This window comes from Dunckerocampus dactyliophorus, chromosome 7 (genome assembly GCF_027744805.1).
Source record: "Dunckerocampus dactyliophorus isolate RoL2022-P2 chromosome 7, RoL_Ddac_1.1, whole genome shotgun sequence".
Lineage (NCBI taxonomy): Eukaryota > Metazoa > Chordata > Actinopteri > Syngnathiformes > Syngnathidae > Dunckerocampus > Dunckerocampus dactyliophorus.
The window spans coordinates 1412316-1439768 of NC_072825.1; the positions used below are offsets into that span (position 1 = coordinate 1412316).

General features: G+C 42.4%; 3 protein-coding genes across 5 annotated transcripts; all 3 read right to left on the bottom strand.

Annotated features, from left to right (window-relative positions):
* Window positions 1-2: 2 nt before the first annotated feature.
* On the bottom strand, window positions 3-3995 carry ccdc105 (coiled-coil domain containing 105). Its single transcript, XM_054782054.1, is given in 9 exon segments — window positions 3-235; window positions 458-532; window positions 627-722; window positions 2276-2442; window positions 2521-2671; window positions 2734-2838; window positions 3367-3631; window positions 3750-3813; window positions 3881-3995. Coding segments are annotated over 9 exon segments (1257 nt in total). The 3' UTR covers window positions 3-16.
* si:ch73-95l15.5 (uncharacterized) lies at window positions 3903-13836 on the bottom strand. 3 transcript variants are annotated; one of them, XM_054781766.1, is made up of 11 exons: window positions 13705-13836; window positions 12857-13041; window positions 11811-12784; window positions 9161-9292; window positions 7521-7598; window positions 7142-7264; window positions 5776-5925; window positions 5514-5681; window positions 5257-5448; window positions 4962-5153; window positions 3903-4015 (listed from the first exon to the last, which is right to left on the bottom strand). In XM_054781766.1, the coding sequence occupies exons 2-11, from the start codon at window positions 13026-13028 to the stop codon at window positions 4007-4009; spliced, it is 2190 nt and encodes a 729-aa protein (XP_054637741.1). In that variant the 5' UTR covers window positions 13029-13041; window positions 13705-13836; the 3' UTR covers window positions 3903-4006. The 3 variants fall into 3 exon arrangements, 2 of the variants coding, with proteins under 2 accessions (XP_054637741.1, XP_054637740.1); XM_054781765.1 differs by lacking the exon at window positions 3903-4015 and adding an exon at window positions 4033-4835; XR_008572034.1 differs by lacking the exon at window positions 3903-4015 and having other exon boundaries at window positions 5009-5153; window positions 5257-5420.
* A 712-nt stretch (window positions 13837-14548) lies between these two features.
* Window positions 14549-27197, bottom strand: LOC129185082 (lysosomal thioesterase PPT2-A-like). The gene is made up of 8 exons (XM_054781767.1): window positions 27011-27197; window positions 26328-26481; window positions 21825-21920; window positions 21631-21738; window positions 20383-20466; window positions 18933-19017; window positions 17243-17297; window positions 14549-15969 (listed from the first exon to the last, which is right to left on the bottom strand). The coding sequence occupies exons 1-8, from the start codon at window positions 27158-27160 to the stop codon at window positions 15826-15828; spliced, it is 876 nt and encodes a 291-aa protein (XP_054637742.1). The 5' UTR covers window positions 27161-27197; the 3' UTR covers window positions 14549-15825.
* Window positions 27198-27453: the final 256 nt, after the last annotated feature.

Here is a 27453-nt window from a genome sequence, read left to right on the forward strand (position 1 = left end):
TACTGTAAATCCAGCTCTACTGCACACAGGGCAATTGTCGTCTGTGTGCCCCCTGGAGGAGAACGGGCATGGCTCGCATGTTCACCTGCTGGCGCCTCATGCGGACCACGGCGGCGTCCACCTGTGCCGCGACCCTCTTGCAAAGCAGCTCCTCCGTCAGCCGCTGGCAGGCCCGCCGGAGCCTCAGCAGCTCGTCCTCGGACGACTTGAGACACCGCCGCAGAACAGCGCTCCCCTGAGGCACGCACAGAAAGTGCATGTATGTTATCGCATATAGCACCCACTAATCATAAAAAACTGGACCAAGTACAGAGCCCTGAGGAACTCCTTCAAGTCCAGACTACTGACTATATTCACAAGGATATCTTTCACATTTTAATCTTGAAAAATTGATTGAAATATAGGACTTTGGGAGAAGGACTAGAAGGCGTCCTATACATTAGAGAAAAAGAAGCACCTGTATAAGACGAGTAGCCTCGGGTAAAAGCGTCCCTGGGTGTCTGTGGTACACCTGCACCACAGGTCTGTTCAGCTTTCAGGACCCTGCCATCACAAAGAACGACAATGGCAGCGAGGCGGAGGAGCTAACTGATAACATAGTTGCCGATATCTCAGCGCACACCCACCTGTGCTCTGCCGTGGCTGTGGCGGATACAGTTGACCTCCCTTTGCTTGCGGAACTCCGCCTGCCTGGTGGCTGCCATGGTCAGCGTCAGGCTTTGCTGCGACAAAAACAATGTTTCTCTGATTATTGCTTACATACTCGCACCATCGTTGCTTTCCATTCCGTGTGTGCTCAATTGTTAGTCAAGTGCGTACTTAGGAGATCATTCAAACCTGCAATAAAGGCCTGTTGTTCCGGTGATCAAGTCTGGTGCTTGTGTGTCTCACTCAACATTACAGTAACATTACTGACACCTAGTGACCAGTGTACTATACTACATATCATCACAACATCTTTGAATGCATCTGATGACTGTCTTATATTTGTATTTTACTTAATTTTGCCATTTTTATTCTTGAAAAACTGTAAATAGAATTCAACCACAAAACAGCATGACTATTAATTAATATATTTTTGAAAATCGTGATAGAATTAAGCTGCAAAATTCAAAGGGTGACGTGGTGCCCACAGATATTTACAATTTTTTTTTTATGGAGAATAATTATAGTTTTACATGCTGAAAACGACGTGAAATAATTAGAAATGACGAATGGATGGAAGTTATTGTTGATGCAGGCTTCCTGTGCACCCGGCAAGATGGAATTCCATAGTTTCTCTCACCTTCTTTATCACATTGCTGCCACTCGCAACTTTCCTTGGCCCCATGGCGGATTATGTAGCTGTCGCACACAATACAAAAATGCACAGACAGCGAGGTGCTTTGCTTGGGCGCTCGATTCCACGCAACAATACCGCCCAGGGCAAACGGACTAGTTTGTTACTTGCGATATTGTACTGAAACCGAATCATACAAAAACCGGGGCGTACAAAAACCGAGGTCAGTCTGTGTCTATACCGTATATTTGAAAATAAGTTTCTTGATAAAAAAATACATTTCTGTTTGCCTAAAATCTTGATTTATTCTGGTTATAACGCTTTGCAACTAATGAACTAATGACGTACAACACTTGCTCCCAAAGACGTATTTATACGTTTTTTCGCACACGAGGCAAAAAGAGGTGATGACGCAAGTGCACATTAAAAGAGGTCACATTTCTAGCAGTTTTAAGCCATAAAAGCAGCCACACAGTGGCAAAAGTGCATTTGATAAGACCTCGGCATGGATCTTTTTCATGTATTAACATGCTCGACGGCAAGGAGGAAGTGAGAGAGCGTGGAGGCGTGCAGCGTGCAGGTCACGCATTGTTGGGAAATTTGAACGCATGCACACGCGCACGCACATACACAGTTTAGTTCCAAATGTGAAAATTGTAAATAGTATTTGTAAATAAATTGTTATTTTGATGTGAAACAACCCTTTTTTGTGTCGTTAATATTGTGGTCCAGTTGTTTCGATATTTGAACTGACACAAAAGCAAAACATTTGTGTATCTTGTCACAAAAAGTGTACCACTGTAAATGCCAAGCTATCTTAACAATACATCCACATTAGCTTTGTATTATAGGTGACAAAGCAAATTAGTGTAATATCTAATAAAATAACTCATTAATAATTAATTCAGTTCAGTTTTAGAATATGCCATGGCCCAAAAACGGCCCGCTGGGCACCCTTTGCACACCATTTTGTGTTTTCCACGTCAAAACACCTACCTCCAGACTGACTGTCTCTGCAATCTTCTTCACCAGGCCGTCATTGACGCTGAGGTGGCATTCCCTCTGCCTAGCGATAGCGGCGGTCAGCATCTCTCTGACTTTTGCTCTCAGCAGCTGCGACTGGCTGAGCGCTGAGGCGGACGACTCTAAAGCCTGTTTGCACTCTGCAAGTAAAAGGAAACAAGATGAACAGTGAGGATGAAGAATCAAACGTCTTCCTGCAAGATCCAGTCGTCATTTACCTGGTGTAAAGGGGCTAAGGGGGTCTGCGCTGCTGAAGGTCTGGGTGGCTGCCCCACGTCCTCTGGGAGAACCCCTAGGAGGCAGCAGCTCCAGGACTCAGGCCCGCTCTGCGACACATTGTAGGAGCTTTTTGCTGCTCTGAAGGAGGGCCTAGAGAGACAAACTACTTAATTGCTGCTCAATCAAGGATGTTTCCTGGTGCTGAGAGTCACCTGCAGATGGCTCTGTGTGCTTCCTAGCGCTCCATCCAGGTCCCCTTTCAACTGGGTCAGCTCTCTCCTTTCCAGCGCCAGCAAGTAATCAGCACCATCTTTCTCCTGTGACACAACAACCTGCAGGTCGCTGACGGACATAGAAAGTGTAGCGCTGCACCTGACACCGGGTTAAACTTGAAACTCATTCTGGTTCAAATGGGTTAAGCTGCAGTTTAATTACGAACTTAACAGGAAACAGGAGATTTGCAGGAAACTTTTTTTTTTTCCAATCAAATAATTTTACTAACCTTTTGAAGGTTTGGAGAAGTGACTTAAAATTGAGTGTAAATCGATGCCACATGCCTCCCAATGTATATATCAGCAAAGAACGGGATGATAATAATAATGAAGAAATTAAATATGAAATGAAAGAAGATAATAATGTATCATATATAATGGATATACTGTTAAAGCATGTACAAGTCTCAAAAGTAGTATTGTTTTTTGAGTTACTTTTTTTTTATATATTTGTCATTTATTATTATTTTTAAATCGTTATTATATGATGTATTTTTCAATTTAAAAATAGTACTTTTATAAGGTCTCTACATGTATGAGTATTTTAACGAGTGCCCATTATTCTAAGCCCACCGTCTCCGAGGTGGCAGGCCTCTTGGTTCTCCTCTCAGAGCCCCGCCTGTTCACCTCCAAACTGGCCCGGAGGCTTTGCAGCATCTTCTCCAGGTGCCCTCTCTCCCGCTCAAGCTTGGCGACCTCCTGGTTCACCCTGCTCGCCTGTCTGCGCAGCTGCACCTCCACGTCCCGCACCTGGCGCATGTACTCGCCGGCCACCGCCACGCTGGCTGCTGCACACTGCTCGCGCAAGCTGGAGAGTGGGAATGGAGCCATGAGCATCCTCTGTGAGGAGAGTGATATTGACTTGCATCTGATATTGGAATGTTTTTTTCTAATATTATTTTACTTTAAATGTGTACTTGAACTCTAAAAATTCCATGCTCAAACATTTTCCTCACCGTTGACTTTGCAGTTTGAGATCTTGACATCTTATTTCTCCTTTCTTTGGATGGCATGTTGTCGCTGCATTTCGCTTTGTGACCAGCTGAGGCGCTGTGGTTCCGCGGCTGGATGCAGGTAGCGGGTCCACCAGCTCGGGTCTGCCGAACCAGGTGCTCGGCACGCCGGATGGAGCGGACCGTACTTTCATGCCAGGACTTCGGGCCTACGGTGATAGAACCGAGTGGAACCACCTGGAGCTTCATTCTCTCAGCTGTCATCCCTCCTAAAATGAATTTAACCGTAAAAAGACACTTGTTGATTGTTTTGAGAATTTATATGCCTGCAGCAAAGTGTTGTGGTAGCATAGCAACCCAGAAGTAACTTGAAACCCGAGCTGCTTGGTGATTGGATAGGAGGGACAATGACGCCACTAACAGGAAGTTTGGAGTGGAGTTCTATCCATACATGTAACAAAACAAAAAATAACAAAAACACGACAACGCCATATAATTTGGATCAGAGTATTTAATTCTCTTGAGCTAAAAATAGAACGTCCCACATACTACAAGAAAAAACACAAAAAAAATGTCCAGAAGTAGCAGAAAGCAGAGGAGCAAAGTTCTTAAAAAGACTGTTTTTGTGCCCAACTGCAAACGAAAAAAAAGACAAAAGACAGAGGAAGCTGATCATTCAGAGAAGGCTGCATCAAACAGAATTTCATCAAGAGACCAATGACATTCAAAAATCAATGACTGTACATAGAGTGATAAGTGCTCATTTTTTAAATCAAGCTTTTCCGTAACGGCAGTAGCTGACTCTCAAGGCTCCAAGTTCTCTGTGGGTCGTACCAGAACCCAGCAGCTCTAAGTGCAATCCTGCAGAATTAAATATAAAAACACACCACCATTATACAGCAAGTACGCTATTGGCAGTACTGTAAAAGCTGGTGCTGAAAGTGCTAATTTGGCATCCGGCGACGCTCGGCCATCCTGACGTTACAGCGCGTGTTTGACGGCCGACAAGCGCTCGTCACGTTTCTTCTGCAAGTTGAGCTGCAGCTCCACAAACTGACAGTCCCGCTCCTCAGCATCCTGGAGGATTTGCTACATGAGAGATAAAGCCTTGTTCAATACTAGACCTCCGTCCAGGCTGAACTATTAGCTTCATATGCATCCTTTTATAGATACCTCTCTCTTCTATTTTGGCATCTTTCTACAAATCATACCTACCTCTATGAGTTGGTCTCTCTTCTCCAGGCTGTCTCTCAGTTTCCTCTCCACTCGCTCAGAATCCTCTCGCTGGTTCTGCCGCGTTCTGTCCGCCTCCTTCCGTCGCTTCTCTTCGCCACGCAACGCCCGCCTGGCATCATTGAGCTGAGCCATCAGCGAGGACGTGGTCCGAGCCTGGTTCTCCTGCTGACTCTGAAACGTGAACACAACACGGGTAAAAGCAGGAAGGATTTTATCTCCTGTAGACTCGAGGCAACAAAATGGAATAAGTACTGCGCTGGAACGCTTGTCTGACCTCAACAACAGTCTGGTAGTCCTGCAGGGCGGCGGTGAGCTTGGTGACCTCCTGGCACAAGGTGGTGCTATGTCCCTCTCGCTCCTTCAGCAAGGCTGCCAGGTGACTCTGCTTCTCCCTCAGCTGTGAAGCCAGAGTCGCCTCAGCTCCGCCCCCTGCCAAGCCTTGGCAAATCACAGAATTGGACAGAGCCTGGAGGAACATGATGGACCGCATGGTAACAAGACCATTTGACATCAATAGTTGAATTTTTTTACCTGAACATCCCTCTGACAGCTCTCTAGCTCCACCTTGAGGACGTGTATGAGCTCTTCCTTCTCCTGCATGGTGGCAGCAAGTGCCCTGTCCCGCTGCCTCCACACCTCCCTCTCTTTCTCCACCTCCTGCAGGTGATGCTCCTTCTCATTCAGAGCCACCCGAAGACCCTGGCGGGAGAAAATGCACAACAAAAACCTTCAGTGGAGTGATGTGTCAACACTGTTTGCATTGATGTGTTCCGTGTTTTAAGAGCAGGCTTACGTTAATAACGTCCTGGTTGCCCTGCAGCACTGTGTTTAGTGTGTCCAGGTCTCTTTCGCGGTCTCCTGCGGCTTTCCTTAGCGAAGAAACCTCTTCCTCCAGACGCTTTTCTTTCTCAGCCGATTCAGACGCCAAACTTTTCATGGCAACCTGTAGAAAGATCACAAAATAATAGTCGCATATCAGATTTCTTAAATTACAGACATAATGTTGCAAAATATGTCACTTTTCTAGTTTGAATTGTGCATTCTATCAGTATTTTTATTGTCCATTAGATGGCACCAGATGAGTGTGTATGGTGGCTGGAAGATGCTGGCACTCAAAGGCGCTCTATTAATAATAAAAAAAACAAAACAACAATGAAAGGAATAATGAAACATGACTCTACATTCAAGCACGTCATAAAAACATGTCATATAATTAATGCTATAGTTCCTTGCCAGCTGCTTCATGGGAACCGCCACAAATTCCTAAATCAAAATAAGCAGGACTACTCAAAATAATCCACAAAGTCAAAACCCCTCACCCGCTTGCAAGCACATTGACTCCTCCTGCATGTTAGAAATCATCCATCCATCCATCTTCTATGCTGCTCATCCTATTTAACCATATATGCCGCTTATCCTCGCGGGTATGCTGGAGCCTATCCCAGCTGACTTCAGGCGACCTGGACTGGCAGGTCACTTATAGACAAACAAGCATTCACACTCACATTCATACCTATGGACAATTTAGAGTCTCTAATTAACCTAACGTGCATGTTTTTGAAATGTGGGAAAAAACCCACGCACGGGGAGAACATGCAAACTCGATTCGATTCGATTCGATTCGAACGAGGATCTTTCTGATCCCCTGACTGTGTGCTAACCACTAGGCCACCGTGCAGCTGTTAGAAATCAGTGGTTCCCAAACATTTGACCTGAAGTCATGTACCCCCTGCTCCTGCACATCTTACTCTGAATTATTACTCAACTGTTTGATATATTTAATAAATAATACCTTTTCAAAATAAATGCACAATATAATCATCAAACTTACTCATTTGCTCCTATATCACACACAGAACAATGAGCAACTGTGTGCTCTGTCTCCTTTCTTCTGCAGTGTGCTACCTAGGCTGTACAGGCGCTGCTTGTGATGTGGCTTTCATGCGCACTGTGTATTTCTGAGTGTTGCCAGCTACTTCGGTCACACTGTTTTTAATTTTTAATTCACGTGCCCACAATGACACTTTGCGTGCCCCACTTTTGGGATCCTAATTCCTGCCCCAAACATGCACATGCACAAAGTCGGGAAAATGGCAGCAGAGACACGGCCAGTAAAGGGGCGACTCGTCTTGTCATGTCCAGTCATTGCGTCCACTAACCTTCTCGTCACTGAGGATTTCTTTCAGGTTCTCTCTCAGTTTGTTGATGATTTCCTCAGCGAGTGTGACCCCTCCTCTTCCTTCTCCCTCCACACACACTCTTCTGATCACAGCCATGCACTCCTGAGAGTGGACACGCACACATGCGATAAATTAGTACATTACCGTGACATCAGTCAGCAAAGAGGGTGTCGTGTAGTCATTCTTGTACGTAATGTGTCTAGTGCCACACACTAATTATTATCATCAAATGACATCATTCATCACTGCATTGTTCCAGCATGTCAACGTGAGGTTGCCAGGCGTTTAAGGGCAAACACATCCGCACAGACAAACAACATTCCAGAGAGCTTAGGGTCAGTCCGTTCTCGTCATCCACCTGGATCAGACGATCGCGGCTGTGCAGGGAGCGAGCCAGGCGAGGCAGCAGGGAGGTGCAATTTTCCTCCGGCAGAAACTGGAGACAACAAGAAGATTAAAAATTAAAAAAACAAGAATAGACAAGGGATTGTTAGCGACTTGTTACCAAAAGCATGGGTTTACCGACCATAAATATTCCAAAGTGCAAAGTTAATTATTTAAATTTTGATAATGATTTGGAGTGCATGAAAAAGTGGAAAGGAAAACATAGCTCTTGTTGACTGATGTTTCTTGTTGTGGTGAAAGAAATCTGATAATTGAGGCATTAATTAAAGTTATTTGCTTTTGCAGCCCACAAACCTGGTAACTATCAGAGACGCAGTGCTTAATTGAATAGAGGCATTACTTGGAGTTAGGCCAGTCACATTAAACTTTGCTGGACAACAATTATCCTACAAATTATTGTCGATAATCGATTATTGACCACATTTTTTGAGACCATATTTTCATTAATTATATGGCAAAATAATGACATTACATCGTATTGGAAGCAATAAACTTTAATTTCTCAATAATATTTAACATTGTAATTGGAATGTCAAGAGCTTTTAAATAAAATTAACATAAATAATAAAAAAAAACTCAATGAAAATAAAATGGACTATCTTTTAGCAAAAATTGCACTTAAATAAAAATAAAAAGTAATAACCCAAAACAAGACAAAATAGACACTGTCTCTGTCTCTCTCTTAATAAATTAAAAAAAAAAAAAAAACACTCACACACACTAAAATTGGCTGTTCAATTATATTGAAAGGTTGCATTTCTTTTGCAATGTAGCAAGCGACACAGTCTGTGAGCGCGGACCATTTTGCGTTGTTCTGTTTTATATTTACTTTGCCGATCAAACACCTCAGTAAGCGTTGACTGTTGGGACGAAGGCTCTGCTGCACTGCCACACTGCAGCTGTGGCATTCAGCTTAGAAACCATGGCTTTTGTGCCTTCACTCATACTAGCGTTTGCTTGCTAACTGCTAGCACTCTGTCTGCGTATCCACTCACTAGTAGCCCCGCCTCCACGTATGGGGACAAAGAGGCTGAATGAGAGGAGGGCTCACTCTCTCTGTCCATTCCACTACAGAAACAATGTGCACCAACACATGCAGTGACAGGCCTAGTTGGAGTGCTTACACTACGGTGACATTCAGTAATGCGGTTTGACCCCCCTCCACAGGCAGAAGGCTACTATTGCCTTGAAAATGTAAATGTGATAATGATAGGAGACAGCTTTTTAACGCAAATACTCATCAGCAGTAAATCTGCAATGCAAACTGCTGCGGTTACCCAACTGGTTTAAACCATTGCATTGACAGGTTCGTTAATCATTTTCTAACTGACAATAAGATGTCTGTCAGTCATGTGAATGCCTCCTTTGTCCTCGTCGATAAACATCCTGACTGCTGAGCCCAGGGCAAACTCCACTGGTCTGGCAAGATTCCTCTGTTTCTGTGTGTGTGTGTGTGTGTGTGTGTGTGTCTACACTTGCAAATAAGCAAAGGTGACACACCCTTGCAGAGGCTAAACATACGGCACCTCCGCCTCAGGTTACATAACAAACTCAGCGTACGGGGCACTCGTGCATCAAACATGAATTTCTTACATGCGTTGCATCCTCGTTGACCTTCGTCGAGCTCGGTTTCAGCGCAGACTCCAGGCTCCTGACGCGGGCCTCAGCCTGGTCCAGCTGCCCTCGCAGGTGCCTGACAACCTGCTGGACACGGCGAGTGTCGCTCTGGCGGGGACAAAGGATGTTATGTTGAACACAGACGGTTGGAAGTAGGAACAGGAGGGTAATTGAAAAGCTGTCGTACGGCTACGCGGGACCGCAGCACGTTGCTAACTGTGTCAATATGTAGGCTCTACTGTAGAGCCATGTCATATCCGGACCTTTGACAGCGGCTCCTGTTCAGGTAGAGAATAAAAGCAAGTTGCTTTCAATGTGTCAATTATATTCACATTCCACATTTTCCCCGCATGTAATATATCAAGTATATATGTACGTCTAAATCCAAGCGTTCCCTGTCACAGATGACAAAGCAGCATTAATACAGTTAATGAAAAGAAGAAGAAAATAATCGCCTGTTTATCGCGGTTAATTGGTTCCAGTTCCTTTTTATAAAGAGTATATTTCCATAGTTAGGGCCTAAAAAAACCTGTTTTCTAAATAGAGTTTTTAACATTTTAGAGCCCTCTAGACATGAAATAACACCCCTAGAGTCACCTTTACATTCATATTACCCAATATGAAAAATCAATAATAAGCAATTTAAGACATAAATAAGGCTCAAGTGTGTTGCTGTATGTGTTCCGGTGCTAGGGGGAGCTCAGTGGGTGGCAGACAGGAAGTGACGTCGGGGGTTCAGAGTTGAGTTTTAGCTTGGCGTGGGTTACAGTCGCAACAGTCGACCGTGTTTTATTCGGGATTATTGTGCCTGTTCTGAGATCATTCAAACTTGCCGCATGGGCGGCAGTGGCTCAGGACGTAGAGCAGGTCGTCCAGAAACTGGAAGGTTGGCAGTTCGATCAGCGCTCCCCCCACCCAGTCACTGTCATTGTGTCCCTGGGCAAGACACTTCACCCACCTCGCCTCCACTGCTGCCCATACTGATGTATGAATGTGAATGAATGCTTGGTGGTGGTCCGAGAAGCTGCAGGCGCACAAATTGGCAGGCACGTTTCCGTCAGACTACCCCAGGGTACTATTATATATATATATATACATATATACAGTATATGTCTGTGTAGGCTCTCAGTCGTACAGGAGTTGTCTGTGAAGAAGGTGTCGGACGTGAAGAAGGTGTCGGACGTTTCGCTCCTCATCCGAAGAGCTTCGTCAGCGAACTAACAAGTGCTGGTAGCCTAGGCCTTAAATACAGTAAGAGTGGGCGGAATTGGTGTGCCAATGCCCTCCTCCTATTGGTTCCTTACACTAAGCCTGGGCGGAGTTGTGGTCTAATCCTCTCCTGCCATTAGCACCTCCGATCAAAGGGAAATATATATACACTGTATATATATATATCAATCACTAGAGGGAGTCTGCAAAAGTGGCCTCTATAGACAGGTCGGCGTCCAGTTTGAATGTTGACCAGTAGAGGAAAAAAGAAAAAAATAACAATAATAATAATGTTGACCAGTAGAGGGCACTGCGGACTGCGGATAAAAGTTGTACAGCACTACTAGGCTTGTTATTATCATGGTTCATGGCTTTAATTCATCCTGAACATGCATATGAGTCAAACAGTAGCACATCACATAGTACAATTCACAATTTTGCATGTCCAAAAGGAGACTGCTATACACAGGGTCTATAACATGTAAATTTGCTGCGGGGGATTTTTCAGTGGCTGCTATAGGCAGGTGGCCGTTCTATAAAGGTGGCCGCTAAGACAGGTTTGACTGTAGTTCTTTACAACTTTTATCCACAGTCTCACAGTGCCCTCTACTGGTCAACATGTAACAGTATAATTATATGTATCTGCAAACACAACAACCTTCGAATCACAGACATGTTAATACGTGCGCGCACAAATTCAAAATGGCCGCCAACCTGTCTATAACGGCCACCTGTTTATAGTGGCCACTTTGGCCGTTTCCCTTTAGTGGCCGCTATAGACAGGTTTGACTGTATATAGGGTATTGTGAAGTGCTTTGGTTACCTTGAAAAGCACTATCAAATCCAATCCATTATTATCATCATCATTATTATTAAACATGCAATAAAAGTCTGTTGGTTAAGTCTGGTGCTTGTGTGCCTCACCAAACTTTACAGTAACATTACTGACACTTCGTGACCAGTGTAGAATACTACACATTATAACGTCTTTGAATGCATCTTCTGAATGCTTTTATATTTGTATTTTAGTTTAATCAGCCATTTTTATGCTTGAAAATGCTTAATTTATGCAAATGTATTTAAATATGCAGATTTTTGACTAATAGGCTACATTCAACCACAAAACAGCATGATTTAATAATTAATATAGTTTTCAAAAAACGTTAGCGTGAAGTCGTGAAATTCATAGCGTGAAATGGCAAGGATTTACTGTACATCATTTTTTGGTCATCCACCAAAGTCAGCAGGTGGCGCTAATGTGTATTAGTGCCACCTACAGGACTGGAGTGAAACAGTAGTGCCCGGCACACATGTTGAGGATTCTCTTCATTCGACTTTAGAAAATGTCATTTATAATACCTCCATTTTCACCAGGCTTTTCCGGACTCTGTGCCAACCCCTCCCAAGCCACACCCACCTGCTGATGAAGAGGCAGGAACTCGTCCTTCAGCTCCATCAGAACGTCCTCATGCTCTCCGTTCTCCACATCGCCGAAGCTCGAGATCCCGCTCACAGTGGGAGAAGCCACCTCACTGGACCGCCGCCTCTTGTTCTTCCTGGCCAGCACTGGAATCCTGCTCCCGGATGGTGAACTGACAGGCCTTCCTTCCATGCACCTCAGCGCCCTCAGAACACAGCTGACTGAGTGATCGCCCGGCGAATCAAACGGGTTGAAGCCGTCCAGGGAGTCCAGAGAATGGATGGACTCGGTGCGGGAGGGCGCCCTCAGGGAAAAGGTGGACGCCGCCAGGGAGGCGGGACTGGAGCAAACAGATGGGATCCTCTGCCAGTGGAGGGGCATGCTGTGGGATTTATCCCGGGACAAGGCCAGTGGAGAGAACAGCTGGAAAGGTATGTGGCGAGGAACGCCACACACGGACTCGTAATCCGAGTCAGACACCCGCAAAGAGTCGCAGCCTTCGCAGTTTTGACCCTTCTTGCATCTTTTCCCTGTTCGGATAAAATACGGACACGTGTCCCACTTCTCTGACCAGCACTCATATTCGGACAGAGCCATATTCTCTTTCAGCATCTCCCGGTAGCCCTCCTTCTCCGCCTCGCCGTCCTCCTCGCTCGGCACATCCTGTGGGTGCCTCTGGGTGTAGTTCTGGCGCACCCAGCGTCGGATACGATCACGCTCCTGTGTCAGCTTGTGAAGACGCTCGGACGACAGCACCCTCACCCTGGCAATGACCGAGTCAAACTTGAATACCCGCTCCAGGACGCACATGCACTTGCCGCACACAAACTCTCCCCGCCCGCCGCCGCGCACCACAGACTGGCCCAGGATGTGGGTCAGAACTGCCATCAGATCCATGTTTTTGGAGGGGGAGTTGAGGGACAACTGGGACTTGGAGAGGGACGAGGAGGAGCCGAGGGATGACATGCTGCCTGCGAATGGAGACATGTTAACACGACACACCACCATGCAGCGTGACACAGCACCCCACGTTTAAAACTCACCCCACGGGCTGCTTGGCGAGGACCCGGACAGGCTTCCTCCTCGCAGGGACCTTGTGGGGGTCTGAGGCTGACCTGCCTTCTTGTGCTGGCCCCCAAACAGCCAGCGTCTTTGATTTCCCTGAAGAGCACCTCCACATATTCGGCAAAAGTCATTTGGACTTCGGGAGGCCATCTTGCCGAGCGGGCTAATAAAGAAATAAACATGGTTAATTCAGTGAATTCATGTCTTCAATGAACGAACGAATTCATTCATTCAAATTGTGACAGAACGTTTTGTCAGACGTTTAGGCGGAAATGACGACGGGTTTTTCAAAATAAGTGACAACGTCGACGGATGTTAGCTTCGATTGTGCTCCATTACTAATCATATGATCGGTACGCAACACACACAAACCAAGCAATGAACTAATCCTTAGGGTGAGAAGCTAAAAAGATGTTTTGCAATCCTTGTTTGTCTTAAGAACTGTTCGCGAAAAGTGTCACATTTACGTCGACCTTTGGTCACGCAGACAGCGGCGTCCCTGAACTAAACTTTTCCCTTCCACGCCTCATCACCGGAATTCACAGTCACTTCTGCCACATTAAACGTCCTGCTTCTCCGCCGTGTGGACATAACTGCAATTATAAACCAACTCAAAAGTGGAGACACGCACACAAACTTTGACAGAAAACAACTGTCACTAGCGTCTGTGCTTCAGTACTTCTTCCGAGGGTACCTGAAAGCACCGTGTGAGTTTAGAAAATAGAGCCACGTCGGTGGTTACCTTCAAACAAGTGTGCGTTCATTCAACAACGCCGAGTTAGCTTTTTAGGCTCGTCTATAACTTTCAAATCTGAAATAATTTTACCTTTAAACGCGGCGAGCTCACGGACGTTCTGCCGGACGCGACAAAGTCCAAGAAATTTTCACTTATTCAACGACGAGTTGCAGCTTCCCGCGGAGTAACACATCCAACACTGGTTGAAGTGACTCGACTGAACAGCACACAACGGGGAGGTGGGTGTCACCTTGCTGACGTCAGCAGACATACCTGTCGGGTCCCGTGCCCGTAAGGGGAGGGGTTAATTTGTCGAACCTAATAATCCTGACTTTTGGACGTAAAATTTCCCTTTATATACTTATACATTACCTTCCACGAGAGCCAAGAATAAAAAGCTAGCATGTAATGAATGTATGAATTCATTAATGTACATAAAATAAAGAAGCATTCGCTGACGTAAACAGGATGTTCCCACGTGATATGCAGTTGTAAAACTTAAGGCAAAGTTTAATATAGGACTGTAAATATTTAAAGACAACTGCAGATGTGCACACTTACAGTGAGATTTGAAGGGACAATTTCACTGATGTCCACCAAGGGGCAGTAATGGCTTTGTCATTACCCGCCCCTACCGAGATTTGTCTGAAACACAATTAACGTCAAAACTTCCGGTTCACTGTGTTTGAATGGGAGTTAGTGTAGTAGTTAGTATTTTAACAAGATAAGAAAATATTTGGCATATACTCACGTTTTCTTTTTTCAGTAAATATTGCTCAATCCTTGAATATATATACTGCCTTTTGTTATGATCAGCTAATGTCGTTATTGATGCTGATACAGGTACAGTACAGGCTATCCTCTGAGCCAAATGTGGAAAACAAACTAAGAAAATCCTTGTGTACTTTTTATACTTAAAAGGACTGTGTCCAAGTCGCTCTAAATTGCTTTTTTTTTAAGCCAAAAGTATAACACCACCACCGGCTAGCATGTGTTACCAGTTGTTGGTATAAAAGAACATTTTGTACAAACAATGTCTAAATTCACAATAACGAATGAAACTGCATAAAAATTGTCATAAATTTGTATTTTCTCACAGATAAAATAACTTAGCTGTCACTCAAAGCTGTTGGTATTCACATACATGTCCCGGGCGTGCGCACATACACCAAAGCAGCCTCAGAGAGGTGGTCAACAATTTACATTCATGTTATTATGACAGGCATACATTCCATGAGCGCTAATGTGAGTAGTTAAACTTTGCCAAATACTAATCATTTCCTGACAATAAACTTGAGTAATGCGCACGCCTGTGTTACATCAGCTTACTCAAAGCAGGAAGAGGTGGGATCTAATGCCAGCAGTACGCTTGAGTGTTGGCGCCCTCTAGGCAGCTGGAGAAACACACATGCCCTTTCATAAATTTTCAATTTATTATAAGGAAAAATAAAGTTTAAATATTAAAGGATTTTTTTAAGCCGTAATATTATGAGAAACAAACAAAAAAGCTGTAATTTTGGGAAATTTAGGTTTGGGAACAAGTTGTAAAGGTATGAGAATAAAGTCAAAATATTATGGGAAATAAAGTCATAATATTATGAGAAACAAAATAAGAAGAAAGTTGAATTAGTTGGAAAATTAAAAAATAAAACAGCAGAAATGGAAAAAAACAGCTGGAATTTTATGAGAATGAGGTCAAGATGTTGAGAGAAAAATGTACTCTAACAAGAAAAAAAAGAAAAAAATTTCACGAGAATAAACTTGTAATATTATGAGGACATTTAACATATGGTAATTTTAATAGCATAGAGTTTAAATATTAAAGAAAAAAAATTGCATTGTAACTTTTTCCATAACCTGATTTTCCAAAGACATTTTTCAAAAATAAACATCATGTGATGCTCATGAAATTGACCTTCTCTTGTTGGATTACAAAGTTTTTGTTTTAATATTTTAACTTTATTCTTATAAAAAATTACTGATGATTTTTTAAGTTTCGCTGGGAGTTGTTTTTTTTAAATTTAGTTTTCTTGTTAAATTATATTTTTAGGGCCAATAAAAAAAAACAGCCAGAGGCTGCAAATGGTCCCCGGGCCGCACTTTGGGCACCCCAGCTCTGCAGTATCAATCGTGTGCGTCAATGTTGGCGGCAGTCGAGTCCACACGATGATGATGTGTGTCTTCTCCTCAGAGTGTGAAGGTGCGTTCAAGTCAAGTCAGCCACTTCTCGATGCAGCTGCTGAACACAGTGAAGTTGGAGTGCCAGTGGATGTGCTGCACTCCCGAGTGGAGGCACAGCGACACATCTCCACGGGCGTTCAGCGTCTTCAGTCCGAACGTGTCGTTCCTGTAAAACTTTTAAACAAACAGGCGAGGAAGAAAGACATTCTGACAAAAAGTGAGGAACCGAGAAAATCAGATCAGTTCTGTGAGCACACAAGAATGTGGCACAATATTTGCACCCACTAATGTAGCTAAAATCATCAAAAATGAGCATTTAACGATATTTCCTTATGAAACTATGTGTAAAACAATCAATAAGTTGTTAAATATCATTTGTAATGATATTTACAATCACTAGTAAAGGTTTGTTCTGAGTTGAGACTGACTCAACAGCGCCTCTGCTGGTTGCAGTCGAATACTGTGCTCCATTTTGCCTCTACTGTATTGCAAGGGCGTCCAAATTGTTTTTTATTGGCCCACGGCACCTTCTAAAAATACAATTACATAAGAAAGATTTTAAAAAACAGCAAAAATGTAGTAGCTTTACACAAATAAATGCAAAATATTGAGAGTAAAATCATAATATTTAAAGAAAAAATACCATAAAATTGGGAAATTCAAGGACAAAAGTGATCATATGAGAAACAAAAGAGAAAAAGTTGCAATTTTTGGAAAATTAAACTGGGAAAAGTTATAATACTATATCCATCCATCCATTTTCTATACCGCTTCTCCTTATTAGGGTCGCGGGGGTATGCTGGAGCCTATCCCAGATGACTTCGGGCGACAGGCGGGGTACACCCTGGACTGGTCGCCAGCCAATCAATAAAGTCAAAATATGAGAATAAAGTCAATAAGTAACTGATAACAAAAAACTGAGATGCAGGCTGTTTTTTTCTTTAAATATAAAAACCATCTAGGCATATCCACATGGGTTGGTTTAAAAAAAAAAAAAAAAAAAAAAGTAAAAGTGGACCCCGCATCTTTTGATTTTTTGGTATCCGGCCCTTGGTGAAAAAGGTTTGGACACCCCTGCTCTATTGCTTCAAGAGAGAACATTCTTTATGATCAATTCAATGATTAATCACCATTAAGAGCATGTCAAAATAAACCCTTTTATATAAAATAAAGAATAGTTAAATATCATTTGCAATGACATTTATATTATTTATTGCTTGTTCTGAGAAACTACTTGAGACTGACTCAACAGCGCCTCCGCTGGTTGTAGCCAAATACTGCACTCCATAAGAGCTGTATCAAAAATAGACCCTCCTACGTGGCTAAATAAGTGCATTTGTATTGTATTGTATTGTGTGGATTGCTAATCTTTGTAAAGGTATGCAAATAGAGTAGTGGTTGTGTGTGGGACATGAGATGATATGAAACATGAAAGTCCACGTTGTACCTCCTGGTTCCTCATTTCCACAATGTGCTCTTCTCTGTCATAGAATCCAAAGTGGCTGAGGGCAAGAGGAAACGGGTGTTAAAATCTCACTTTCATGCCCCCCCAGCTTACCCTCCGCCATGATTTTGGGAAGTGGCTCTTCTCTAGTTGTACCTCAGTTTATGTCTACTATGAATAAGATCCTCTTTCTGTCTCCAAAATGTCATCAGGCAAATAATAAGTGGTGAAATGTGGACACGTACTGTGCTCCATGTTCACAAAACATCTAAAACACGGGTGCCCAAAGTGCAGCCTGGAGTCTATTTGTGGCCCACAGCACGTTAAAAATATTTAATAAAAAAAACAAATAAAACCAGCAAAAAGAGAAAAAATTGCATTAATTTTTAATTAATTATGAGAAAAAAATAACAATTTTAGTAGCATGAAGTTGAAATATTTGTTTTAATGTTGTAATATTATGAGAAACAAACAAAAAAAGTTGTAACTTTTGCAAACTTAGGCTTGGCAAAAAGCTATAAAAATATAATTTAACGTGGAAACTAATACAAACAGCAAAAATTGAAAAAATCAGCAGTGATTTTATTGTCATTATGAGGAAAAAGGATGTGCTATGTTGTCTGGGGCTACAGTGGTGTGAAAAAGTGTTTGCCCCCTTTCTGATTTCTTATTTTTTTTGCATGTTTGTCACACTGAAATGTTTCAGATCATCAAACAAATTTAAGTATTAGTCAATGACAACACAAGTGAACACAAAATGCAGTTTTTAAATGAAAGTTTTTATTATTAAGGGAGAAAAAGCATCCAAACCTACATGGCCCTGTGTTAAAAAGTGACTGCCCCCCCACCCTTCCCCATTAAAACATAACTGAGATTAATTGAGATCTGTCTGAAAAAGGTTATAAAGCCATTTCTAAAGCGTTGGGACTCCAGCAAACCACAGGGAGAGACACAAATGGCAAAAACAAATGGCCGCCCAACCAAAATAACCCCAAGAGCGTGGCGACGACTCATCCAAGAGGTCACAAAAGACCCCACAACAACATCCAAAGAACTGCAGGCCTCACTTGCCTCAGTTAAGGTCAGTGTTCATGACTCCACCATAAGAATTTGGCTGAATTACAACAATTCTGAAAAGATGAGTGGGCCAAAATTCCTCTACAGTTATGGAAGAGACTCATCGCAAGTTATTGCAAACGCTTGATTGCAGTTGTTGCTGCTAAGGGTGGCCCCAACCAGTTATTAGGTTGAGGGGGCAATCAATTTAGGGGGCAATCACACAGGGCCATGTAGCTTTGGATTTTTTTTCTCCCTTAGTAATAAAAAGTGTCATTTAAAAACTGCATTTTGTGGTCAGTTGTGTTGTCATTGAGTAATATTTACATTTATTTGATGATCTGAAACATTTAAGTGTGACAAACATCCAAAAAAAGTAAGAAATCCTGAAGGGGGCAAATACTTTTTCACACCCCTGTATATGACAAAGCTGAGATGCATTTTTTTCCCTTGAAATGTATGTAACTTCTTAGCATATCCACATGTGTTGCTTTACAAAATACCAAAGTGGCAAAGCTGCATCCTTTCGTTTTTCACTATGTGGCCCTCGGTGGAACAGGTTTTGACACCCCTGATGTAAAATACTGTATCTAACTATTATTGACAGAAATGTCCAAATGTAGGGCGAACATCAAACCTGGACTGCCACGGGGTGATGACGCCGTCGTCGGGTCCTCCGATCAGAACCAGTTTCTTGATGCGCAGGAAGTTGTCCCTCCAGGCTGAGGTGTCGTGATGGAGTACACACAGTACAGTACAGACAATGGGCCTCATTCACGAAACATTCTTACGCACAAATCTGTTCTTAAAGCCTTCTTACGAAGATTTTTGGCATTCATGAAACGTGTTCTTAACTCACAGTTCTTAGATCTAAGAACAAATTCTACGAACACTCAGGAGGACTCTTACGCACAAGCAAAGCTTGCACTTTCAATGCGCAATCGCCCTCATGATGGATTTTGTAACCTCATCCCAAAAAATGTAGTGCAAATAAAATATCCCAACAATTATTTATCATCAAAACAACTAAAATATACTCCATCGATAAATATATATTCAAATCCCAATTCATCAAAAAAAAAAAAAAGTAGCTGGCTGGACGTGCGCTGCACAGAGAGAGAATGTAAAGGGACCATTAGATTTATTTGATGAAAGCCACCAATATTTGATGTCCTGCTTCAGGCTTCAGGCTTCCCTCTCTGTTCTTGCAGGTGTTCAGGATCATCAGAATAACATCGCAATGAAACGTGGTGTGTCTATTGCGCACGGAGCACCCCCAGATAACGACATGCGCCCCCAGCCACGTCTTGAGCCAGAGCACGGGGCTGCTGTATTAATTAGGCAGCGTCTAATCAAATGTAACCACAGAAAAAATACATTGTCACACACAAACTATGTATTTTGACTTTATTTTTCCATCATGATTGTGTAAATATTTTCTAGAGATTCTGAAATGGTTTGGTTTCTGATTGATGGCCCACCTCCCGTTTCTTCCAGATCCCTCCGGTGCAGTCCAATCTTTTTTTTTTTAGTCTATTTTAAGTCAAAACACTTCTTTTTAACCTCTGCGGTGGTGCGTTTCTCCGTGGAAACGGCATTTATGTTTCCTGCAATGGTGCTCCATGCCGACTCTTTTTGGATGGCCTGATGACCGGTGGATACACGTGAAAATAAGGTGGTCTTGTGTTCGCTCACTCCTTGTAAAAGCACCTCTATTTCAGTAGAATTGAAGTTTTTCTTCTGTTTGTTGTCCAGCTGCTCCTCAGTCTTGCCCTTGCACGTTGCCATCTCCGCCTCCAGCTGCCTGTTGCGCACGGCACATTTTTTACCTTATATAGGAAATAATAGGCGGTGACCTATGCAAATTAGGCCTTACATGCACGGGCATCGCAGTTGGCATTCATCAACCTAAGAACACCGGTGCGAACGATTATCCCTACTTAAGAACGTGTCGTGAATGCGGCGCAGTTTCCAACCCGCGCCTTCTTAAGTACACTTCTTAAGAAGACTTTTAAGAAGATGTTCGTGAATGAGGCCCATTGTTACTTCCAGTGCATACTTGCGATACGAGAACAGTTGACCCTTACATTCCATCTCTTTGTGAGGTCTGTCGCCGTTGAGCAGCGGCAGGAAGTTGTTGTGTTTCAAGTAACTGGACCTGTGATGAGGGTCTGTGTAAAGAACATACAGTCACACCTCGGTTTTCGTACGCCCCAGTTTTTGTATGATTATGTTTTTGTTGAAAATTTTGCCTTGGTTTTCGTACATTACATGTAACAAACCGGTCCGTTTGCCCTGTGCTGGATTGTTCCGTGAAATGCAGCGCCCAAACAAAGCACCCCCATGCTCATCAAAACAAAATATCAAAGACTTCCATCCATTCCTCATTACCTCCGCCCAAAAATTGTCATTTGGGCTTTTTTCTTCTTTTGATTGTGTGTCATTGAAAATGGTGTTAAAAGAGAGTTCCATACTTTACATTACCATTTACAAACCACCACAGATCTGCTTTATTGACGATTTTACTGAATTACTTTCAGTTGTGTGCACTGATTTTGACTGTTTGGTCATCACAGGGGACTTGAATGTGCATGTGGACATAGCTAATGACGGGCACGCTCAAGAACTCACTGCTGTCTAACTCAGCATGTGACTGAACCCACCAACAGCAGCGGGCACACTCTTGATGTTGCTATTTCAAATGTGAATGTTGTGGGTGTTGCTTCGTCTGATCACTTCTGTGTTTTCTTTGACCTGTTGCACCCGAACCAGCAGTTGGGCCTGCAGTTGTTCAGGGAAGACTCATTAATGACAGTACAGGGACACAGTTTATGGCAAGGATTAGGTTTGAAAACAGCCCGTGTTCTAACGTTGATGATCTGTTGAGCTCTTATGCGTCAAGTGTTGTAGATGTTTTGGATACTCCATTGCTCCTGTCAAGGTTAGAATTATTAAAAGTAAGAAAAAGGCGCCACGGAGAAAAGGAGAGTCTGTCACGGCACAGAAAAGGGAGTGCTGGAGCACCGAAGCGCCGAACAACTCGTTTCTACATCGAAGTGCAATGAGTTTGCAGCATTCTTTCATGACAAAGTTCAAGGTATAAAAAATGCAATCATTTACACAACACAAATAACTATTCTGCACCCAGCTTTTGACCGGTAGTGTGTAGATTTAGAACAAGAATGGAAACGCCGCTCATTGGTAACATCTTACGTGAACCAGGAAGTAGCCCGCTGATTGTTAAACTGGACGGACAAACTAGAGCAGTCGTAGAAGCGCAATACTATAAAACATATTGTTTCACTCTCTTAACAGTGAACATCTTTGCTGCTCACCGTTCCAGTAGTTGCAAATGGACACTGTCTGTCCCACGCTGTTGTAGCAAATGAGAAAGACGGTTTTCTTCACGCTGTCAGGGAACACCTGCTGCAGGTAGTCTGTGTCTGTTGTTTAGAGGAAGGACAGCAATTCATTATTATTATTATTATTGTTTTATCACGTCTTCTCATACAGTCATCGGCTACTTGACCTCCATATTGGCCTGCCAGGGGCGAGGACAGCGCGATGAATGTGTGGACGTTGTGGTCGGGCGTCGTGGAGAGGAGCGCTCGACAAATAACACCCCCTGCAGAAGAAACAAACGGGAATGTTCATTTTTCACATTATTAGGTACACCTGCACCATATTGCTAAAGCTAATCGGGGCCTGCGTCCTGTTCTTTTCTATACCGCTCTTGTATTTGAGTTCATTGGAATGATTGATTGATTGATTTAGACCAGTGCTTGCAGAAGGGGGGGGGCGCATGAGGACTTTACATATAACATTTCTTTGAGGTTGGCAGGTCTGTTAGTGCCTTTACTCATGCTTGAACGATGCTAGTGCCAGCAAATCATCCAATGGTTTATACAGATAAACCAATTCACATTACCGGTTTTCAATAGTATTTCAAATCTGGGGGGCATGAAAAAATGTGTTCCACAGCGGAACACTGCTGAAGACTCGCTGCTGTCTTCCTCCACGCATGTAAACACTGTGGAGCATATACACAACAGTGGACAGGTAACTAGTTTATTTCATTAATTACGTTACATTTTTTTGAGTAATTAACGCATGCGCACCAGAGGAAGTACGCCTCCGTTATGCTATGACCAGTGATCTGTATTATATATCTAGATAGCTCATTGGCGATGACTTGTGAAGGCAAACGGCCGCCATATTGCTACTCGCAAGAAACACTTCTCGGGCAAGCTTTTGCATTCATGGTGAACTTCTTTTATTAATTCAGATTGGACACAAATTTCGACTTAATATGCCTGCATGTGCCGCTATTAACTGCACAAATCGCCAGTTCAAAGGCTGTGGACGAACATTTCACCTGTAAGTATGATTGAAATGCAGATTTATGATTGATCATTTAAGGGTTTTGCACTGTCCATCTCTCAGATATTTTTGATCGTGTAAAAATTTCTCTGATTAAATGTATGTCCAGAACTGATACGTTTATATAGCTCTATAATAGCTAAGAGGAAATTTACGTACTTTTTTTTTTTCCCCCCCTGTCCTGTCCAGCCTTTAAAGCAGATAGAATTGTAGATCTAAATGCCGTCAAGTGCTCAACAGATTTACTCTGCCAGGGAGAAGTGTGATATACACTTCCCCTGTCATACAAAATTTATTTGACTTTGATGCTTGTTATAAAGCAAATTTGGAGCGACCGGACCGGAGCAGGAGGGGACAGAGAAGAAGAGAAAAGGAAACGGGGGGGGACAACAAAAAAAAAAAAAGAGAGACAAGAGACAAGGACAACAGCAGCAACAACAACAATTGTGATAGAACAACAGAAACATACAGGACGACATCAGCAAATAAATGTCTGTGACAACTATAAAGACGAACAAGGACTTAAGGACAAAGGACAAAACAATATCAACAACCACAATGACAAAGCTGTCAATGACAATCACACATAATAGTAGTCATGAAATGATGAACTATGACAGTGATCACAATGATAATACTGCATTGAAACAGTCACACATAATAGTAGTCATGAAATGATGAACTATGATAGTGATCACAATGATAATACTGCATTGAAACAGTCACACATAATAGTAGTCATGAAATGATGAACTATGATAGTGATCACAATGATAATACTGCATTGAAACAGTCACACATAGTAGTAATGAAATGATGAACTATGATAGTGATCACAATGATAATACTGCATTGAAACAGTCACACATAATTGTAGTCATGAAATGATGAACTATGATAGTGATCACAATGATAATACTGCATTGAAACAGTCACACATAATTGTAGTAATGAAATGATTATCCATGATAGTGAGCAGAATGAAAATTACTGTAATGCACATCATTGTAAAAAGAAAAAAAAAACAAAAAAAAACTATAGTCATACTGCTGATATCACCGTCGCTGTAATAAAACCAACAACATAATAACACCCTGGTTAACTCAGTGATTAATGTGGGGAAGTACGTATGTACTGCGAGTGTGCATATGTACGTGTGTACAGGTATCTCTGTATGTGAGGAAGACTTCATATATTTAAAGGTGCAAGAATGTGTGGGCGTGTAATTGTCACTGAGAATGCATGAAAGGAAAGGGGCCGCCTTCCACCTCCCAGAGAGCCCCGCCCCAAATAGCCAGGCCGGGCCCCGGCTTTTTTGTTATATCATGATATTTGTATTTCTTTAAGGGACGAAGGTTGCGTTACTTGAAGGAATGGGAGAATCTCAGTGCTTCCATGATGCTTACCAGGCATTGTATACAGTGCAGTTAGCAAGCCAGTTTGCATACAATTGATGCGGCATGACCCTTCATTTGGATTTTTTTTTTTTTTTTGCTGAGTGACTGACGTAAAAGGATTCATTCATATGATATGCTCTGGAAAATAACATTACTGAACATGCATACCGGTATGTTTGAGATGGCAAACAACGTATTGTCTTACCCAAAGCATATGGTTTTGTTTCAGTGTTGTTGTTTTTTTCTGTGTGTGTGTGTGTGTGTGTGTGTGTGTGTGTGTATGTGTTTATGGTTACTATACATTATGGTTATCACATATTATTCCTGTGTTTTTTGTTAAAATATATTTGTATATCAGAAAAGAGGTTATTTCTATTTCATAACACAAACAAAAAAAATCAGCAAAATGTTAAATGATTTTAAAACTTGTCCAAAGTCACTCTCTTTTATGATTCCTATTTTGTACAGACGAGAGCATAGTGAATTGTATGAAAGTAAGAATAAAAAGTAAAGGATCATGACCATGGATTTTAGTGGAAAAAAGGGATGGGATATGCAGTTCAAATGAAAATCTCTTTCTAGAGGAGTAAAACTATCATTGCTATAGGGGAGTGCTGAGCCAGGGTGCACAGTAGATTTTGTCCCAAAGGCAATGAGAATTGGAAGGGGAAAAAGTACATTTAATATAGCCAAAAGATAGAGAATAACGTGTCAAATGTTTTTTAAGGGACGGAGGTTGCGTTACTTGAAGGAATGGGAGAATCTCCCCGCTTTTTAATGTAAAATATAGATGTTCTGCGAGCCTCCTGATCTGCTCTGTACACTATGTACGCTGTGCCAATGTAGTCGAGATGTGAGTAGTAAGATGGCGTCTCTTTGGCTTCAGCGGCTTGCACTGCGACGTGCGACGTATGAGCTATCCAGATATATTATACAGATCAGTGGCTATGACAGCAGGCGCGGAAGCACAGTGAAGCGTCTCCACGTTGGAGCGTCAGAATTTAGAAGTTATACTATATCGTTTATAACTTCATTTTGACCTGAACACATCAACAGCAGTACAATTCCAACACCATGTATACTGTGTGTATCTCCCAACTCACACACGTCCTAGTCCTTTCATCCTGGCAAAGACATTTCCCCATTCTCATTAGAAGACCGCGAGATGCATTCAGGGAACACTTCGAACATCACAAAAACGGCCTATGCGCGCGCGTGTGCGTAAATAAACAGGAAGATAAGTGGATATTCTTATCACTCACTTCGTAGCTCTTAGTTCGGATTTACAATTTGCTACATTTAAGTATGCTGGAAAATACACTGAAAACAAGACGATTTACATTAAATTACGTGATGTCTTTGAACGCAAGCCCTCATTTCTCATAACAAGGTTTACAACAAGGTGATTGAATGTTCTGCTACTTAAGGAGACTGGTGTTAGCCAAATAGATTTTGAGACTTGCGTGGTATATTTTTGCTTGATCGACATATTCAGTTCATTTGTAGCTGTTAAAACATACAAATCTATATAATCCCGTCCTGTCATTTATCTTTATCTATCTTTATCTGTCATTAAATACAGTAAAATGGGGAATATTTCAGACATAGTTGCTAATGGTGATTAATCATGATTGATTAATTTCAAAAACTGATTAAACGGATTTTAAAATGTAATAATTTCGCAGCCCTAATTTTAACAGCAACATTACGCTAAATTAGCATACTTGTTGAGGAACAAAATGATAAAACGTAAGCTCCGGCGTCTGTGGCTGACTGGCGGATAGTTGACAGAGCTCCAGGGGTGCATTTTAAGACGTGCAGTGAAGGCTGCTTATTTATGTATTTATTTATGTATTTTTTACATAGCTGCTCTATCAGTGAAGTGGTGGGCATGTACTGTACACGGGAGTGGCTCATCCAGCCAGGAGGTGGGTCAGATGCGGTATCATGTTCCACGAGGAAGCCGCAACCTGTCTAAAAGTGGAGCAAGTGAGGGAGATGATAGATTCTTCTCAAGTTTGATGCTCATAAAGAGGCAATATGAACACATATTGCTGTTAGGAGAGCATTATAAAGTCACTGTTGCATAATAGGGGACCTTTAAGTGTTTGTTGACTCGCACAGTAATGGAAGGGTGTGTCAACTTTTCTAACCTTTTCTAATCCCATCTTGCCTCCTCATACTTCTTCTTTAATTGTGAATGCAAATATTTTGTTCAATCAGGTGACAGTCATGTGTGTGTGTGTTGTGTATACCCTGGGAGAAGCACAGAAGGTGAACGCCGTCGCGAGCCTTCCTCATAACGGGCTCGATGGCCTTCCTGAAACCTTCCACCTGCTTCCACAGCGGCTGGAGGCTGCACATATTGTTGTACACGTCCACAACCGTCACCTCCGTGCCGGGATGCACCTGGAGCCACGTAAACCAGCAGACAGAGAGATGGAGAGGAGATGGTGTGGTCACTGACGTCATTATCAGGCTCAGCATGGAGAGGGTAGAAACCTACACATCCCCGTTATTCACTGCACGTGTGCAAAATGCACCACATATAAATAACAGTAGATCATTTCACTTGTTCACATCGCACACATTACTATATGTGAATATATTTTACCTCCATCTTAGGACATGATAAGCATGTTTTTTTTTAGCTTCATCGGGAAGGTTTAGAGAAAAAAAAAGCTAATTCCACGTACAAAATTATTCAAATACATTCTAGTGACATATGATCAACTTTAAGTATGACAATTAAATCACAAAAATCTTAAAAAGTCTTGTAATGTACCTGAAATATTGCATTTTCAAGTATGTCAGTGTGTGCCCCGATGTGTGTCATTTTCCTTTCAAAATGAGGAAATGTCACCTAAACTCTTTTTGAAACACGAACGCAAGCAGCCTTAAAGCAACTTGAAATGTGCTTGAAATCTTTACACCATACCTTGCTAATGAAGAGACTCAGAGTTTGGAACTGTTTGGGTCCATCAAAGATGCCGTGCACGATGATAACCGGCCTGTGGCCCTCGGTGCACACCCAGGTGAGCAGCAGCAGGAGCAGCAAGGATCCACTGAAGACCGCTGGAGTCCGCATCCTGAATGTCAGTGGAAGGTCAGTGGATGTTTTTTTTTGTCTGTGTACTTGGTGTGAGTGTGTTCACTTGCTGTCTGTAGACGCTTCCTCATCAATAGTTTTTTAAAGGTGGGGGATGTGAGGAGTCCACCCACTCAGCACTCAATGCTCTCCAATTAGTGTTTGTAGTATGTACAGTGGTGTGAAAGTGTTTGCTCCCATCCTGTTTGTCCCACTTAAATGTTTCAGATGATCAAACAAAATTAATCACCATTAATCATTGCTGTTCCATGTTTTTGCCATTTGTGGATAAT